General features: G+C 45.7%; 1 protein-coding gene across 2 annotated transcripts in view; it reads right to left on the reverse strand.

The window, feature by feature from the left end:
• The window catches only part of Abcc12 (ATP binding cassette subfamily C member 12), a 67,888-nt gene that overhangs the window by 18,529 nt on the left and 30,124 nt on the right, over positions 1-19,235 (reverse strand). Inside the window, exons 14-21 of one of the 2 annotated variants that reach the window (XM_027406100.2) lie at positions 17,699-17,833; positions 17,515-17,590; positions 17,354-17,422; positions 13,947-14,036; positions 12,924-13,027; positions 10,476-10,667; positions 9,571-9,797; positions 7,761-7,898 (exon numbers count right to left, since the gene is read on the reverse strand). In XM_027406100.2, the coding sequence (XP_027261901.1) occupies positions 7,761-7,898; positions 9,571-9,797; positions 10,476-10,667; positions 12,924-13,027; positions 13,947-14,036; positions 17,354-17,422; positions 17,515-17,590; positions 17,699-17,833 (1,031 nt within the window). Of the gene's footprint in view, positions 1-7,760; positions 7,899-9,570; positions 9,798-10,475; positions 10,668-12,923; positions 13,028-13,946; positions 14,037-17,353; positions 17,431-17,513; positions 17,591-17,698; positions 17,834-19,235 lie in introns of both variants that reach the window. The other variant, XM_027406101.2, reaches the window with a different exon arrangement.

A 19,235-nucleotide genomic window follows, 5' to 3' on the forward strand; every position in this document is an offset into this window, starting at 1 on the left:
TGGCAGTGGGAGATTCAGGCTCCTAATGGAGCCAAGACTGGGCATTTGGAACGCCTTCTTGCAAGGTGACTGTTACAAAAATGACCATATATCCATGCTTCTGCTGTACCACAGGCATCTTTGATTTGCACACATTCTGAGAAATTTTGTGTGGCAGTTGGCACGGGTGCTAAGTGGGCTCTCTCTGTCTCTCCCAGAAACTAGAGTCCACAGCTAAAACCAAAACTGTTGAAAACCTCATGCTCTAGCTTGGAAGTATCCACAGGACTTGCGAAATCTATAAATGGCTCCTTCTGTCTTAAAGACAGGAGTAGCCAATGGTTTAGTAGGAAGGGAGGGCATCTTCCTGCTTCCCCTACCACCACTCACCAAGACCAAGATCATCATTGGAGCCTGACATCATTCCAGCACTTGGAAGTCCAAGGCCAGCCTGGGCTACATGGCAAGATCCCATCTCAAAGTCAGCCAAGCAAGCAAATCACTGCTTAAAAGGCTGATGGGGCAGGAGGTGTCTCTTCAAGGACAGGAAACTGATATCCTGTGCCCCTGCGGCATGTCCGTTGGATCCCAGGGCTTTGCAAAGGGCAGAATGACAGAAAGATGGCATATCCAGGAGATCCAAGACAAGGCCCACCCTTGGGGGCAGTCATTCCCACTCATTCACCAGACATAAGCTGAGGGCATCCTGACAGTCCCTGAAGTTTAGAGCTGAAGATACAGGTGAAAGTGACACTCAAGCTGCCTCTGTGACAGCAAGCAGAGGATGCCAAATCTAAGGGATACAGTGGGATGCTGCCAGGCAGAGTGCAAACAGCTATGTCAGGCAGGGATGTGTGTGGATGGGTTGTATTGGGGTGTTCGCCCTGCCACACTGCATCTGCATGGGGAGCTGGGTTAGCAGGAAGGAGCAACAGAAAGGAGAGCCTGGATGGAGTGTGGGTAGTCACCTGGGGATGCTCCTTCCTAGCCCTTTCCCTAGCTCCCCCTGTGCGAACTTCAGAGAAAAGGAGCAGGTGTTGAAAAGTGAGCTTCCCCACTGCAATCCCGTCTCTTATCCCCAACACTCACTAGTACACACACACACACACACACACACACACACACACACATACACACACACACACACACAAACAGACACACACACACACACACACACACACACACACACACACACACACACACACACACGTGTGCACACAGAGCACAACCTGCTGGCACCAAGTCTCTAGGCAGAAAATCTCTATCAGAGACAGCAGTTTTAGGTGAGCAGCGAGAGATCTCATTCCTTGGTACACTAAAGGGCCCTCAACCCGGTGGAAAGAGTTTTTTTTGTTTGGTTGGTTGGTTGGTTTTGGTTTTTGGTTTCTGGTTTTTGTTTTGTTTTGTTTTTCAACAATTGGTGGGAATTGTGGGGGTGGAGGGAGGAAAACCTTTTCAAGGCTAAACCCCTAAAAGATACAACTCTTCCACTCACCATCATACCACCATATCGCCTATTCTGTCTCCACTCTAGTTAGTTTTGTTTGTTTCTGTTTTGACCAGGGCTTGGTCAAAACACTTCCCCAAATACCACGGTCTTTCTACTCATCTGGTGGCAAGTGCATTATATATCAGGAGTCAGAGCTCTCCCAAAGGCAAGTGTTACAAGAGGGGAGTCCCTGTCAGTCCAGTGAGGCTAAGCTCACTATGCCAGGCTCTTGGAGAAGCAGCTATGGGAAAACAGTGTCAATCTGTTTTGTGTGCTCAGGGGAAAGAGCTGGATGGTTCAGAGGATCTTCGTGATCTGGGCATCAGAGGGACCTGTGTGATGCAGGACTCTAGACTAATAGCTCCTCCTTCACCTCCTCCACCTCCCCTCCAGTCCTTTTCCTCCTTCCCCTCCTCCTCTCCCTCTCCCTCCTCCTCTTTTCTAATAATAGAGACAAATTATGCTATGTAGCTCAGGCTAGCCTCAAACTTACAATCCTCCTGCCTCAGCCTCCTAAGCACTGTGATTACAGGACTGAGCCACGTTGCCTGGCATATATTAGCTTTTTAAGAATAGGAAGCCAGGTGTTGGTGACACACGCCTTTAATCCCAGCACTCAGGAGGCAGAGGTAGGCGGATCTCTGTGAGTTCCAGGCCAGCCTGGTCTCCAGAGCGAGTGCCAGGATAGGCTCCAAAGCTACACAGAGAAACCGTCTCGGAAAAACAAAAACAAACAAAAAGAATAGGGAAAGGTGTCTTATTGGTAGAGACAACTAAGTTTGTCAAAGTCCTCTGTCACTTCCCTTTTTTGGACATGGATGAACTACAGTCCCCAGAACCCTGTGACTAGGTAAGTCTGTGTGACTGAAATCCTGCCATTGAACTTGCAGAAAGATTGAGTCTACTCACTGGGGTTCTGCAGTAAAAAGTTTCCATGGGGCCTACCACTTCCCTGTCTCCCTTTCTCTTTCTAAGACCTTTGAGAAGAAAAGCAAAGTGACTGAGACTCTGTGAAGAAACTCTGCTGCCCATGCTGGGGACTCTCATTAATTTATGACCTGAGGAAGAATACACATTTACTGTCTTAAGATCAAACTCTTCCACATTCTCGCCATAAAATAGTTCCCAAAACCTAAGAACTGTACACTCAAGATTATCTAACAATGGCCCTGTCCTGCCTAGGTTTTTGTTTGTTTTGTTTTTGTCAACTTTGACACAAGGGCAGGAAGAACCTCAATTGGGAAAATGCCTCCATCAGATTGCCAACATGGACTGCATCGGAAAGTCACTATTAACCATCACGGCCCTTATTTGTAATTGGCGTGTCCTCTTGACAGAGCACTCGCTTTATTAGTATGTGGTAAAAGACTGCTGTGTCTGTTCAAATTTTCACACGAAGCCTTCTTTATCAGGTATGAGGATAATGATGCCTACTTCTTCCCTGCTTCTGTATGATTAATAGATTGGTTTCCATCTCTTGCCCTTCAGCCTCTAGGTGTCCTTACCCATGATGTGTGGGTTCTTGGTGACAACAGATAACTAAATCTAAGTTTCCTCGGGGGAGGGGTTGATTTTGCTTCTTTTTTGTTGGTTTGAGACAGAGTTTCAAATAGCCAAGGCTACCCCAGGGCAGCCTTGAACCTTGATCCTCCTTCCCCTGCTTCCTAAATACTAGGATAACTGCCTGTGGCACTGTACCATTTGAATCTAATTTTTTTTAAATCCACTCAGTTGGTCTGAATATTTTAATTGATGAGCTGAGGCCATTTACATTGAAGACTATATTATTAAGAGATGTTTACCAATTCCTGTAAATTTTTCTGTGGCTGTTTTCTAGTTGAATGGATTACTGTTTGTTGTACTCTTTCTCCTCTACAAACTAGTATTGGGATTTGTTCATCTATGCTCTCAAGATTTGGGGGGAGGGGATTGAGACAGGATTTCTCTATGTAACAGCTCTGGCTGGCCTAGAACTCACTCTATAGACCAAGGCTGGCCTCAGAGATCTGCCTGCCTCTGCCTCCCAAGTGTTGGCATTAAAGGCGTGCACCACAACTGCCTATATAATTTTCAAATATTCTAATTGTAGGCTGTTGCTTAATAGGTTGTAATTACTAGGTATACTTCCATCCCTATGAACCAATGATGGGCTGTTTCTTGTCCTAGCATTCCCGAGTGGTAGGATTAGAGGCCTGAGCCAATGTCGTCCCCTGATTCTTTTTTTTCTTGTGCTCTTGTGGCTAAGATGGGCTTTCCTCCTCCTTCACATACAGTATTCTTTTAAGCATCTTCTGCAGTGTTGGCTTGTCTGTCATGATCCACCGTGGTTTGTGCTTTCCCGACATTGATTTCAGCATCAATTTTAAAAGCTTTCCTGGACATAGCAATGTTGGTTGGAGGTTGCTTGCCTTTGGGGCTTGAAATACATCATCCCATGCTTTCCCAGCTAGGGTTGCTGACAAGAGATCTAGTGTTTATGGTTAGGCCTTTGTAGGTGAGTTGGCATTTTCCTCTTCGAAGTTGTAATGCTATTTCTTGGCTTTGTATTTCTGACATCCTACAATGTCAGGCAGAAGTTCTTCTGTGGTCATGTCTATTTGTATTTTTGAACCTGTATTGACTTCAGATATCTATTTCCTTATAGGTCTTGGAGGTGGATTTTCCACTATGATTTCACTGAATGGATTATTTTCTTAGTTTTTATCTTAGTGCCTTCCTCTTAGTTCTGACCTTTTGATGGCATCCCAAAGTTCTTGGCTGCTGTAATTATGCACATTCACTTTTTCTTTCCTTATTGATCTTAAGTATTGGATTTTTCCACCTCTGCCCTCCTTCGCTGATGCTCTTTTCCTGCCTCATCATATCTGTTAGCAATCCTTTCTACAGTATTTTTATTTGAGTCACTGATTGTTTGGTTTCTAACTTTGTTTTCTTGATGAATTTCTCTTTGCCTATATTGCTGATTTTCTTGGGCAACTTCTTGTTTTTTATTTTCCCTCTAATTGTCTTCTCCAAGTCCCAGACTGACTTCATCTGCTTGTTTGTGTCCTTCTTCAGGTAGTGTGTTATTTGCCAAGATACTCTTGAAAGTCTCACCAGGCCTTTTAGCTATTTCCCTGTCTTCTGAGTCACCACCTGTGGAGTTATTGTGCCAGGCTTTATCCTATTTCTTCTCTTTCTGTGGCAACATTTGCATGTCTATTGGTTTGGATATCTCTTCTAATTTTATTTTGGGATCTTCATATGAAACAACTGATTTTTTTTTTTTTAGGTTACCTTGGCATCTATGAAGATGATACATGTCATTATAATTAATTTTCTTCCCTCACTGGCCTCACCTGTGCCCTCCCTCCCTAATTCAGCAGTCAACTTATGAGGGCTGGGACACCTATGACACTTTTAGGGAAGTCTTCTGTTTTCCCTGCCACCACTAGGAACCCCTGAAAGCTGAATAGTAGTGGTTTCTATTTCATGGGACACCCATTCTTTTCTTTGTACTTTTTGGCTATCCTGTCACCACCTTCTCATGGATTTCTGGAGTTCTCTTTTTCTCTTTTTCCAGCTGTAAAAAAAGAATACTCATTTTGTTCTGATCCTCCTTCTTCACGGGGTCACACAGAAGCAGCTTTTAGTCCACTGTGTCACTGAGAAGTTGTGACTTACTGTATGTTAGAAGTCTGAAGCTACATGACTCAACTAATCTAGTCTTCAAGTTTTGAAAAGAAGGAAATTGGCCTACCCACAAATAAATAAATAAATGTAGGTTTTAAAAATTAGTTTTATGAACTTGGGCATATTGGCTTACACCTATAACCCCTTTGGGAGTGGATGCATGACTGCAAATTACAGGCTGATGTAGGCTGCATATCAAGACCAAGTCTCAACTAGTCAACTATACATATAGGAGTAGTTTGCTATACCTATGGACCAGTGTATCTCTCAACTTTCATTAGGGAAGCTTCTCATTGCTGTAGATGGCAATTAGCACAGAGACGTTCAATTGGTCTACAACATACAGAGAATAAAAGACTGTGGAGTGCTCAGCCCTTTATAGGACACACTTATCACACGCTTCTGCACAGGACTCAGGGACCTTCATGGAAAAGAGTGTAGAAAGAGATTTTAAGAGTCAGAGGTGGTAGAAAGCATCAAAGTGTCTTCCAGACACAACAGAGCAGGTACATGTGTGAACTCACCATGGTTGTGACGGCATGCACAAGCTTATGTTAGATAAAGCCCCAGCATGGGGGAGAGAAAAGGGGCATGAAACCCCACCACTAGTTGAGAAGCTATTGGCATTAGGTAGCTACTGGAAGAGATAGAGTCAGATTTGTAAATGAGGTGACTTCTGGCAGGGTGACTACACTCAGAGACAGGCCTCACTCCAAAGACTAATTGATTCAACAACTGAACTTGATGGGATTTAAAAAGAAAAAAGGAAGAAAACTCAAAGCTGGGTGGGTAGGGATGGGCAGATTGATATGGGAAGAGTTGGGGATGGGGTTTGACTATGATAAAAATGAAATTCTCAAAGAATTAATAAAATATTATTTTTAAAATATGTGTTTATTATAAAAAAACATTCAAGCCGGGCATTGGTGGCACATGCCTTTAATCCCAGTACTTGGGAGGCAGAGGTAGGCAGATCTCTGTGAGTTCGAGGCCAGCCTGCTCTACAGAGCTAGTTCCAGGACAACTTCTAAAGCTACACAGAGAAACCCTGTCTCGAAAAACCAAAAAAAAAAAAAAAAAAAAAAAAAAGAACATTCAATACTATGAAAGTCATATTCAAAATAACTTTTAAAAGGAAAACCTTGTGAGTTGAAAAAGAAAAGGAAAAAATATAAAAGTTGAGTTATCTTTTATATGAAATGCTTAGGACCACAAATGTTTCCAATTTGGAATTTTTTAAATCAAATTAATTGATTAATTTACTTAGTTATTTTATATGAACAGGTGTTTTGACTAATTGTGTCTGGCACAACATGAATGCATGGTGTCTGTGGGGGCCAGAAGAGGGGATTGTGTCCTCCAGAACTAAAGCTCCTGATGATGATGAGTTACCATGAGCTGGGAATCAGAATCAAAACCAGGTCCTCTGAAAGAGCAGCCAGTGCTCTTCAGCCATCTCTCCAGCTGCAATTAGAATTTATTTTATCAGTCCTGGACTATTTGTGTATGTACAGTGAGAAAGCTTAGAAATCGATAACAAGTTTATCTACAGAGCGTCAGGCTATTCACTTGTTAGCTTTACTTTATCTTGATGTGCTGGGGGACACCAAGCACGGCCTTGCACAGGTTAAGAAACACTCGACCACTGAGCTACACGCCTAGGTCTTTTTCTTAACTTTTTGAGACACTAAGTCTCATGAGGTCTCACTGAGATGTACAGGCTAGCTCTGAACTCACTCTATAGCCAAGGCTGAATCCTCCTGCCTCAGCTTCCTTGGTAGCTGGGACCACACATTTGTGCCACCAGGACAGGCCTTCTGCAGATAATTCTCATGCACATTTTTACTGTGTCTTTGTCTTGACTGCAGCCTGTCACATGAGGTCAAGTATGAGATGTCCCTTTTGCAGCATGGCAACAGTATTAGAAAGGTTTGGGATTTCAGAGCTTTTCAGATTTTGGATTTTCAATTTATGCATACTGTGTGATGGGGGATGTCCTTCTGTATGCTGTGAATATATGTTTCTCTTATTATTGATTGATGAATAAATGCTGATTGGCCAGTAGCCAGGCAGGGAGTATAGGCAGGGCCTCAAGTCTAGGAGAATGCTGGGAAGAGGAGGACAGAGAGTCTTGAGGGAGAGGCCATGTAACTACTGGGAAGATAGGAGGCTGGGCGTTCTCCAGTAAGCCAAGACCAGGTGGAAATACGATTAATAGAAATACGTTAATAATTAAGAAAGAGCTAGCCAATAAGAAGCCTGAGTTATCAGCCAATCTAGCATTGAACAAGGCCCTGGGTTCATCCCCAGCATGACACATGCATGTCCTCTCTCTCCTCCCCTTGTCTCCCATCCTCCTTCTCTCTTTCTGTGTCCCTCTCTCTTTCTACACACACACACACACACACACACACACACACACACACACACACGCACGCACACACACTCTCATAGTACTATATCTTTTGGAGCCCCCAATACTGGAAACAGAACTCCTGGTTTGGTCAACCCTTTACCTGTCCCCAACATTTCCCCTCTCATTGACAAAGAAGCCTGGGACCCCCAATTTGGGCTGGGGCATGAGGTAGGGAGACCCCGGAGCAGGGACCCAGCAACTCACCTGCTGATGCAATCGTCCTTTTTGTCGTAGGCATGGATGACACCCAGACCCTGAATGGAGGAGGTGATGTGAGAGAACCAGGGTGAGCGGCTGATGTTCTCCACCTGCTTGAGCTCCTGGACTCCCCGATGGAAAATGCTGCAGGGAGAAGGAAAGTGTCTCAGAGAACGCTCCCTCAGCACAGGCAATCTAACCGTGCCTTCCAGGTGACAGTTAAGTCACAGTCAGTGTCAGAACTGGAAAATTCCTCTCCAGGATGCCCTGTCTGGTTATATGAGGCATGGGCTGATGAGAAAGAGGTTTGAGCACACTGTTACTTCATTTGCCTTCAGATCTGAGTGCTTCCTGTAGCAAGAACGACAGACAGACAGTACAGTATGCAGTTCTAGTCTTTGAAGACCCAAAGATTTCACACAGTGCAGCCACTAAACACAAGTCAACCTGTTTTTGATGAGCAGTCAGAGAAAGAGGGATCTGAGCTGGTTGCCAGGAAGTGTCCTTCCAAAGAATTTTGTACAAATATGGTGAAAGCCTCGGGAACTGAGCTGAACTCTCATCACAGCACTGTCTTGCACCTTACAATGGAAGTCCCAAGAGCTCTGATGATGGGAGAACTATGTCTCTGAGCATGCATGTTTGCTGGCTCTGAGGGAATTAAGTCTACCTCCAGACTCGTGGCTAAAATGAACTCACAGAGTAAGGGAAGCTCAGCACTCAGTGAATTCATTGTAAACATACAGATAATTAGGTCAGGGTCCCCCTTGGTCTCTCCTGTGCTATAGCAAAGACGAGGGTATGTGGTGCAGATTTCTTTTAGTCTTTTACTTAGTCAGTCAGCAGCAATAGAGGAGACAGCAACAAATGGCCAACAAAAGTGCAACAGAAATAAATAGAAACTCAAGAGAACCACTAGAAGTTCTGAGCCCAACGATGAGCTTCATCTTTGTGATGGACTTTCAGAAAACAGTTTTTACTTCTTATCACAATAAACTCTTGAACTTGGAAATGTGTCCTTTTCTCAGTGATACCAACGGTACTGCAGTGAGAACCTGGCTCTGCTGAATCCCAGGGTACTAGTCTCAATTCCCAGGATCACACAGCTTCCACTGGGTGTCCATGCCAGTCTCCAGCCACAGTACATCCCTCACACATTTGCCATCATCTCTGCTATGACTTGATGCATGAGTCGGAACCCAAAAGCAAATTGCACTTGCGACTGCAACTGCAACTGCTTCTTCTCCCAGAGCACTTTCTTCGGCACATCAGCCCTCCCCCCCCCATCTTAAAGTTGTCCTTGGTTGTACCAAACTCTCTGACTCCCCAGTCTCCCACTTGTAAAACCCTTATGACACTGCCTTGTCAATGTCCCTCAAACCCACCCTTTTCTTGTCCTCGCTGTTGCCACTCATGTCTGGTCCTCAGCAGTCCTTAGCCAAACTCAAAGTCTCTCAAGTTTGCTTACCATTCTGTTCTATTTTTAATGGGCAGGGACTTAATCACCTCATCTCACTTGCTCACATAGTACCTAGAGTTTAACAAGTGCCAAAAATCTAGGATTCTCCCACCAGAAAACAAAGCAGGCTGTCAGTATAGCCTGCCTCCCAGCTGGTGCACACATTCATTCATATTCTCTCCCCATCCCACTCCGTGTGTGTGTGTGTGTGTGTGTGTGTGTGTGTGTGTGTGTATGAGAGAGAGAGAGAGAGAGAGAGAGAGAGAGAGAGAGACAGAGACAGAGACAGAGACAGAGACAAAGACAGAGAGTGGTGGGGTACAATATTTCCCCCCTTTGCGTTGTGTATAGTCCTACCGTAAAAGAATGAGGAAGATTACAGCCAGGCCAGCCAGAACGACAAGGACAACAGGAAACACAGCAGCCATAATCATCAGAATAAACACCACCATGAAGAACTGCTGTAAAAAGTTCTCAGCGTGAAATGGCAGCCTCACGTCCAGCTCGTCCATATCTTTAGAAAAGCGGTTCATCAGCCGGCCTGTGGGGGTTGTGTCAAAAAAGCTCATTGGACTCCTGACGATCTGAGGAGAAAAGCAGAGCAACCTGAGTCCAGGAGTGTGCAGTGGACTTCTGGCAAGGTAGAAGGTGACAGCAGGGGGGCCAGATCTTTCTAGAAAGCACAGGCCAAGAGATAGGGTAATCCTCGGAAAATGAGGGTGGTGCTCCCATTCTTAGACCACCAGGAGTGAATGTGGAAGAGAGTCTGCTATGTTTGGGGCTTCCTCTCCAAATCTCAGGTGCCTCCTGGGTCAGCGAGATGGGTGCTCTCTGAGGGAGGGAGGGATTTTGAGCTCCAGAGGAATAAAAGTCAAGTCTACTTGTCTGTCTACTCCACAAAGTGTGGAGCATACCTGTGTCTTCTGGCAAAGGCCCTCACAACCAACTGTTGCTGCTGCTGCTACAGCAATGGAACCCAGAAGCCCATCTCCAGGCCTCTCTAGCTGGAACTCTTAGAGAGGAGATGTACATCTTCTTCCCCCACCGTCTTCCCAGCCTATGAGCCCATGACATACCCCGATTGCTCTCTGAAACTGGCCTTTCTATACGGTACTCAAACAAGTGCAAGCATCATGAAAACTAGATGGCAGACTCCAGCTGTCCCATCCCCAGAGTCCAAAACAATGTCCAGCACATTGAAGGGCCTGCTTCCCCCTGTGAACTGAACAATCGGGTGGGCCTGTAGCCCACTGTGGCACTACCTTGTTAAACACTCTGTTGTGGAGAGAGGAGGATGCCATCAAAGTAGTGTTGGTGAAGGTTAAGCCTTTGATAATGCCAAATGCCAGCACAGACACCATGCTTGCTATGTATACCATCTGGTACATGTGGTGGTCAGTATCTTTCAGGTCAACATTGCAGACTGTCTTATTGCTCTGGGGTACACAGATGACCTGCAGCACAACAGGAAAGAAATATCAAGAATTGGTATGCCACTGGGAGAAGGGGGCTAGTTCAGATATCTTTCTAACAGGAAGATACTAAAAAGACATATATGGCTGTTAAAAATGATCCAGATGGGATGGGTGAGATGGCTCAGTGGGTAAAATATTGACACACAAGCATGAAGACCTGTGTTCAGAACCCTAACATGTAAAAGCAAGGCATGGTGGCACAGGCTTGTAAAACTAGTGCCAGGATTTGTGGGAAAATGGGCAGATTACTGGGGCTCACTGGCTAGACACCCTCAGCAAAACAGTGAGTTCCAGATTCGGTGAGAAACCCGACCTCAAAGATTAAGGTAGAGAGTAATAAGGGAAGATGCTCAAGGTCAATCTCCAGTCTCCACACACTCACACATGGACAAATGCCTGCATGCATGTACATACATACATACATACATACATACATACATACATACATACATACACATTTAAAAAGAATAAAATTTAAATTCAAATCCAGAATAAGTTATATAGGTAACATCAAGTAAGATCCCTCAAGGACCATCTGAGCTTTTCATGCTTCTTCCACAAGGGGCACCTGATGGTGGGGAAAAAAAACAGCAGACAAACAGGTATAGGACAGTTGTCACAAAAGCCACCTGTGCCTCAAGAGACCTGCAGTAACGCTAGGCCAAGAAGATCCAGAAGCAAACAGGATTCTAAGCAACTGCCCTGGCTCCCCTTAGACAATGCAGACAGTACAGGGAGTCAGGGACCATCCTCCCACCTGCCGAGCTGCCCAGCAACAGCTATTGTCTAGTGAGATTCAGGGGTCTCTATGGAGGGTGGTCCAGTGCCTCAGTCCTCTCCCCTGGCTTGTCTCCAAAGGCCAACTGTGAGAGTGCTGCTGCCCTGCTCTGGAGTCCCTGGCAAGAAAGATGGAGCCCAGAAAACCCAAGGGGGCTCTCAGAGGATCCCAACGAACTGAGGCTCTACCCCTCCCAGCAAGAGAACACAACTTCCCCAGCATTTCTGGAGAAAGGCCATAGCCTGTTGTTGAGAAATTGACAGTTTCATTTTTCTCTGGGCTGTATGCTAAAAGTCAAGGATGCCTTTGGGGAGCAAACAAACATGTCTCTTCTAAATGCCATTCTGCTGATTACAGTAATGGGGGAAATGTAAACCAGAGGTGGCTGATGGATGAGCATCTGCTGAGGCAAAAGCATCCCTGGGGGTTAGTTGATGAAAGGCTCAGCATGCAGAGGAGGCTTTGCCGTGCTGTAGGTTGTACCCACAGCAATGGGGATCAGGAATAAACACGGGGCCATGCCACTGTTACTGCATGCTCAGTGGCCTAATGAAGAAGCTCTGAGTCTAGGGTATGGCTCCACTTGACCCTACATCTGAGCTTCTCTGGAGAATGGACAGAATCTTCGTGAGTGGGGACTTGGAAGAATACATGTATTTGAAGATAGCTCTCACTTTATCTGGACAAAGCAGGCTTCTCCCTGTCCTATGTTTGGGGGAACAGCCTCAGGAAGCTGTGTCAAACAGCCTCTCCCCTCCCCCATACCCATGCATCCTTAATTTGATGTCATAGCAACAAGTTGGTGCCACAGTGCTCTCCTGGAAGATGAGCAGGCACCCCCCACAGCATTCCCTGGAGCTCCAGGAAAAGATTTGAAATCCATTACCAACAACTGGGGGACGATTCCAGCAAACTGGAGGAAGAGGAGTGTGTTGGTCCTGCCCAGGAAGGCCCTAGCAATAATGGAAACCTTGGGGAAAAATTGAATACCCTGATGGCCTTGGAGCACTTACAAAGGCTGTATCGGTTTTAGGTACTCTTCCTGCTTAGGCATCTTTGAAGAGCAGGGCCAGGGCCGTGTAGAACCTTCTAGCACTAAGTGATGTCTATGTCAAGATGCACTTCTTCAGAGTCAGGGATACACCAATCTTTGCTCATCTTCCTAGGCCCCTCCCTGTCCCTCCTTAAAGGAAACTTCAGTGATACTACCCTGCCCAGACAAGTGTGACTCCAAACATTAAAACCATCATGTTTTCAGCAAACCCTTTTAAATCTGAAGTTGTACATGGAAACTTCCAGGTAGGTGCCTTGCTTGTTTTAAAAACAGAAAAGCATCTCAAGAATTTGAATTGTATGGCCCAAAAGGAGCAAGGGGACAGAGGGAACACACCAGGTGTCACTATTTAGCAAGTGTTTTGTTCCAAGATGCAGAACCAGGGTTGTCAAAGGAAACTCACCTGGGAGCCCCTGTCTAACCAGAGTCCCAACCACCAGGTGCTGAAAGCAGAGCTGCCCATCATCAGGAAGAAGAGACACAGCACCAGAAAAGAGATCAGGTACCCTGCCAGAGGAGCAAAGGGGTGTAGATGTGAGGCCAGAGGCAGATTCCCCTACCCTGAGCCTCACCCTTGGGATTTGGGAAAGCCAAGGCTGAAGAGAAAAGATCCCTATCTGGAGCATCCATGTGCTAGGCTGACTCAAGATGTCTTGATGTTGGGCCCCTGCACCCCAATAAGGATATCTGTTCCATTTGGTTGGAAATAGAACCAAACTGTCAACATGCGAGAAAAACCTCCAATGTCCAGTTTGTTCATCTACGTGAGATGGGCTCTTGTTATACAGCTCGGGATAACTTCAAACAGTACAGCTGAGGCTGCCTTTAAAATTGTGATCCTCCTGCCTCAGTTTCCCCCAGGGTTTGGATTACAGGTATGTGTGGCCGTGCCTAGTCAATGTTCCACTTAAGTCAGTACTCATTAAAAGTAAGTCGAGAGTCCAGTTTGGTGGGACAAGTCTGTTGTTGCAGGCCTGGGAATGCTTGGTTGTGTAGATCCTAAGTCTGGGCTACATATGAACTCTGTCTCTAAATAAATATCCAAATCCCCAGTTTTTTGGAAGAGACTTGCATATACAGATAGTCTGAGCTGAGCTGATTGTGGCTGTGCTCAGCAATCAGCGTGTCTGTGTGTCTGTGTGTCTGTGTGTGTAAGAACCACCAACGGCTTCTGGCTGCTGCCTACTCAGCTGCAATAAAACAGAACGTGGCAGCTTTAATGGAGATAAATAAATGACTCCACTTAAAGGGCTGTATTATCAGACTTTAGGTTTTTAAGGGGGGAATAAAAGCACTGATAATCAGAGCTAGCATAAGCATAAAAAGAGTAATTGGTGAAGGAATCATAAAAACATGAACCCAACAGTTTAAAAACAGATTTTTAAAATGCAAATTAAATCAAGAAACCTGATGTTTTATACCAAACCTCCAGAAGCCTTAATATAGGTGTGATATGTTTTGCAGGTCACGATTCCTTCTCGAGGAGACTCCATCTGGACAAGCTGGTGCACAGGAGCTATGGCGACAAACACAAGGCCATGAGCCTCATGGCTGGAGTGGGTGTGCAGTGAGACCAGCAGGGCCCCTCTGCACCCTCCCCTCCACTGCTAAGGGCACTTGTACTGTTTTCCACATGCTTTCAAATTTCTAATATACCTTTGCTCATTTTAGATTATTTGATCTTCTTTATAACCCCGTGAGGTATGTGACTTGGTATCTTTTGAGGACTCTATAGTTTTTACTACGTGCTTAGCCTGGGAGTCCAGGGTTGTGCTGGCTCCCAGAACTGAACCTTAAACAGAGGATGCAAGTGAGTGTACAATTAGTCTATATCCATTGAGAACTCCCAAGCTCAGCTGGGCTGCATGTACTGCTGTGACAGGACAGGTGGATGGGGTGGGGAAAGTTACACATGGTCTCTTTTCTACTTCAAAGGTGCCAAATGGACAGAGCCTCCCCCCCCCCCCATGCTCTGCCTGGGAGCCTGCAAGCTGCTTTGGAATGTTCCACTCCCTTCTCAGTGCTGCAAAATGAGGGAAAGGCAGCCTGTGAGGGCAACCCAAGGCACAAATGGTTAACAGTCCCTTCAGCCTGCCAGCCCGTCCAGGGAACTGGCTGGCACCCTTCTGGGCTTTTCCTGATCTTTAGAAAACACTCCAATGGTGGGTGCGGAGGGCAGCACAGCATTAAGTGTGCGCCCTGCCCTTCTAGCACCCCACATCTCAGTAGCTAACCTTGGGAGACAGGGTCTTGTCTCCAGTGATGTTTCACATTCTACTTTCTTGTCCAGAGAAGGGTGGGTAGTGAGCATATAAGATAGCAGGTGAGCAGCCTGGAGTCTCCTCCAAAGTATGGGAGAGGTATTTGGTATTTCCCTTTGGTCCAGGAAGACTCACAGTCCATAAAAGTAAGTTGTCTTCCCAAATGTGTGCTCATGTGTCGCAGGCAGCATTAACAGTGCCATATTCCAGTGACTCAAGATTTTTTTCCTCACATTTTAACATTCTGAAACCCAGATGTGCATCCATTTGATAGGTGCTACCATTCAGTTGGCAGAGTTTTGTTTTGTTTTGTTCCCTTCTAAATGATATATAAAATGGTGGTGAGCTGCAAAGATGAATGGCATCTTCAGTGTGCTGCTGTGTAGTCTTGGCTTCTGATTGTTTACTTGTTTTGTCTCAGAAATAGTGTATGCTATAGTCACCCAGGCAAACCTCAAACTCAGGATCTTCTTGGCTCGGCCTCCCTCATTCTGGAATTAGAGGCCTGTGCCATCATGCTGTTCCAAAATGTGTGTGCGTGCATGCATGCATGCATGTATGTGGGGTGGTGTGTGTGTGTGTGTGTGTGTGTGTGTGTGTGTGTGTTTCTTCCTACCATTAGTGAGTGTTGGGAGCCAAAGATCTCAGGGCTTTGGCATGAGATCCTAGGCCATTCTTGGCCGGCCACATAGTTGTATATTAACCTTTACATAGCAGCTCCTTAGAACCTCAGCTCAAGAAAAGAAACAACTTAACCCAGTCCTCCACCCACAGGCTTGGTCACCTAGGCAACCTTCCTGGACCTCTTACACATGAACTCTTTACCCTGCCAAACTTCCTCTTTGTGGCTTCCTAATGTCCTGCCTACACTAACACCTGGCTCACAAACAACCCATTCTACCCCTCCCCACATCCTGCTCTACTGACTATATAAGCTAGCCTGAGAAAAATAAAGTTTGCCACTTGATCAGAATCCTGTCTTGTGGTTGTTCTTTCTGTGTCTCTTGTTCCCATTCCCTATCCCTGACTCTCTTGCCCCAGGTTGACATCCTGCGGGTCGGGACAAGTGAGGATGGGGACTCTAGCAGAAAGCTATCCTACCACTGTGGGCACTTTGAAGACTTGTGATCCCTGCCCATAAACAGTCTGAGGCACAGAGCTTGTGCCCTGGGACAACGGATGGATAGTGGCATTCTAAAGAAAAGAGGTAGCCTCAATAGCTGTCCCTGGTCAGTCTCATCTCTACTTCCTCTTCCCTAGAATTTTCTCATACCCTCTCCTTCAAGCCCTTCTCCCCCGAATGCTCCCCTATCTTCTCTTCTCATTACCCCTAGGAAGAACCTCCCCTCTGGGGGCCTCCCATAGCCTAGCTGTTCCTCCATGCTAGATTCCCATTACCTTTACCCCAGTTTGCCACAGCCCCTGTGACCACTACCAGGCTATGTAATCAAATGTGAACACAGGCTTCTTCCCTCCCAGCCTATTTCAGGACTTGGTACTCAGAGCGATGTCTAGAACCTATTTGTTGAATGGATGTGTAACCTGACCCAGCCTCCATTCCCTCTCCTGCTCAACTACACTTTTCAAGGCTCCCTGTGAAAAGTGGGGGCTCTTGGGCTGTCTCTGACCGCTAGATCGTTTCCATGTGCTCTTGAAAGTAACCCATGGAAATAGCTTCACAAACAGTTTCTCATTTAAACTTTTCATGATTCTCCAGAGTTGACTCTATTATTTCCCTGGTTTGTAGATTAAGAAACTGAGGCTGAGAGTGTCCAGTGACCTGAATAAGGATGACACTAAGAGACAGGCTATCATGGAAGGGAAAAGCTCAGCCCTGCACAAAGAACAGACAACTAGGAGTGCTGAGAGCAGGAGACATAGTCTTCCCCTACCAAGAGCACAGCATCTAGTTGTCCAAAGGGCCAGGCCTCAAAACATGTACATACAAGTAACATTATGTGGATTGAACAGATTGAATTTTTATATTCAGGAATACACACACACAACAAGCAAAGGAAAAGAAGCCATAAATTTGAAAGAGAACAGGGAGGTGGGCACATGGGAGGTCTGGATAGAGGAAAGGTAAGTGGGAAGTGATGTAATTGTGTTATAATCTCAAAAAATAAATTTATTAAAAGTGTCAAATTTCTTGCTCATGGTGGCCAGGAAACAAAGAAAAGACAGAGAGAGAATGAGAGAGAGAGAGAGAGAGAGAGAGAGAGAGAGAGAGAGAGAGAGAAGCACTAATAAGCATGTCCTCTTTTCCCCTTTTATTCCATCTGGGCCCCCCATTTGGGTGATGATGCTGCCCTTATTTAGGGTGGGTTTTCCTTGTAGGTAACTGTCTCCAGGAATGTCCTCAGAAAGAACCCAGTAATGGTCTTTACTTCTTCAAAAGGCTTCACAGCCCAATCAAGCTGACAGTCAGCATTACCCAGCACAGGCTCACACTCCAACATACCACAACCCTAGCATCTCAGAGTAATACATTGTGTTTCCATTCTTCTCTCCTGATAGTGGATGCCCAGCAAGCACACCAGGGTACACAACCAAGGGAGAGAATGCTAAGTACCTTTTATATCTACAAATTCTTCAATATCAGGTTCTTTTCCTTCATCTTTCTCATCACCTGGAGCCAAGACTAGGATGAGAAATTGTATAATAAGTAAATGAAAAGGTTCTTGTCCACTCGGGACCCAGGGACAGTGAGGGAGGGGCCCTGTCAGTCTGTACCATTGTCTTCATCTCTCTGAGCTGGACTCTCCTTCATGGTCTCCACCATGGCTGCATTGTAAATGTGCTCTGGATCCTGGAGATAAAATGGAAGTACTTCTGAAAGTTCAATGGCAGACTTCTCCGAGTCGGGAAGTCATGAGGCAAGGCTCTTAGTCCCACTCATGGGTAGGCACACAGTTACCTTGAATTGCAATCCTCGGAGGTTGTGAATCAGCTTTGCATAGCGCCCCCTCTCTTCCATCAACTCCTTGTGGGTGCCCTTTTCACAAATCTCTCCATCTTCTAACAAAATGACCTCATCACAAGACTCCAGGAACTGCAGAAACAGTACAGGGGTCCACAATGACACTGTACTGCTTCGGTAAGAGCAGAAAGCCCATCCACTCTCCCAGGTGCATTGAGCTACTTGGATTTCCAATCCTGGCACTATTGGCATTAGAGGGCAAATAATTCCGTGTCTGTGGGGCTGTCCCATGCATTGTAGGTTATTTCACAGTGTCTCTGGTCTCTACCCACCAGGAGACAGCCTTCCCCTAGTGTGACAAGCAAATGTCAAATGCCCCAGGGGGTTCCAGTTGAAAACCACTGAGCTCTAGTCCCCAGTCTCTTGAGTACAGAAGCTGGACTCTGGCTGCCACAATGAAGCAATTGAACCTTCCTTTGCTTCTTCTCTCTGAAGGAGCTACTCTACTAAGAAATCTGATTGACCATTATAGAGGTTTGGTAAAGATAGGAAACGTGATCTTAGCCTTGCCAGAAGCCCCACCCCATTGAGCCCAGGGAATAGAAACCGTGTCACAGGCCACACCCCCACCAACTTTAACATTACAATAACTGTATGAACAATATTCTTCACCCTGTTTTACCCAAATCATTTCTGCTTTTCTGATTCTGAGACCCTTCACGTCCATGTCAGTCCTGTGATTAAAGAATTCTGCTAAGAAGGACCCTCTTTTATTTTGGAAGAAGGAAAAGCACTTCCCAGTTGGAGCCACCCATCAGAGGCCAGAAAGCCCTGCACTAAGTAGTGACAGGTAAGATGATGTAAGACTGGAAACAGGAATGAGAAGGGAAGAAAAGGAAGAATGCAGAGGTCATGAGGGAGCAGAAAGGTTGAGTCAGGGGAAGAATAGAAGAAAGGATATGTGATAGGTAGGGTTTTTGTTGGGGGGGTGGTAGGGGAGGACGGGAGGGAGAAGGGAACTGGGATTGTCATGTAATTCAATCTTGTTTGTAATTCAAATAAAAAAAAATAAAAAAAAAAAAAAAAAAAAAAAAAAAAAAACTGGCAACAGTTCTACCTAAAGAAGCTAGGGCCTGAGTTCCCGTTCTGCACTTCCACTCCACTCAAGGCCAAAGCCCACTTGGCTGCATTTAATTCAAATTCTAGAAGCAGGGTCTACCACAGAGGGTTGTACTCTTGATGGGGTATGTGGTGCTCAAATGCTTCAACCAGAGTGGTTCCAACAGCCTTTGTGTGTCCCCTATCCAAGACTAGACCCCTTCCCAAGCAGGCAAGCAGCCCAAGCAGGCAGCCCAAGCAGGAACCTGACACTTAGTGCCCAGTGGAGACACCTTCTGACAGTACCTTTCCTGAAAGACAAACTTGCACTTCACACATCATCCTCTAATGTTTCACAGCCTGATCTCACATCTTATCTCTCTGGACCTCCTGCAGCCCCCAGCTCAAGAAGCTTGGTTAAGCCATCGATTTCCCA

Source organism: Cricetulus griseus, chromosome 3 (genome assembly GCF_003668045.3).
Source record: "Cricetulus griseus strain 17A/GY chromosome 3, alternate assembly CriGri-PICRH-1.0, whole genome shotgun sequence".
Taxonomy (NCBI): Eukaryota; Metazoa; Chordata; class Mammalia; order Rodentia; family Cricetidae; genus Cricetulus; species Cricetulus griseus.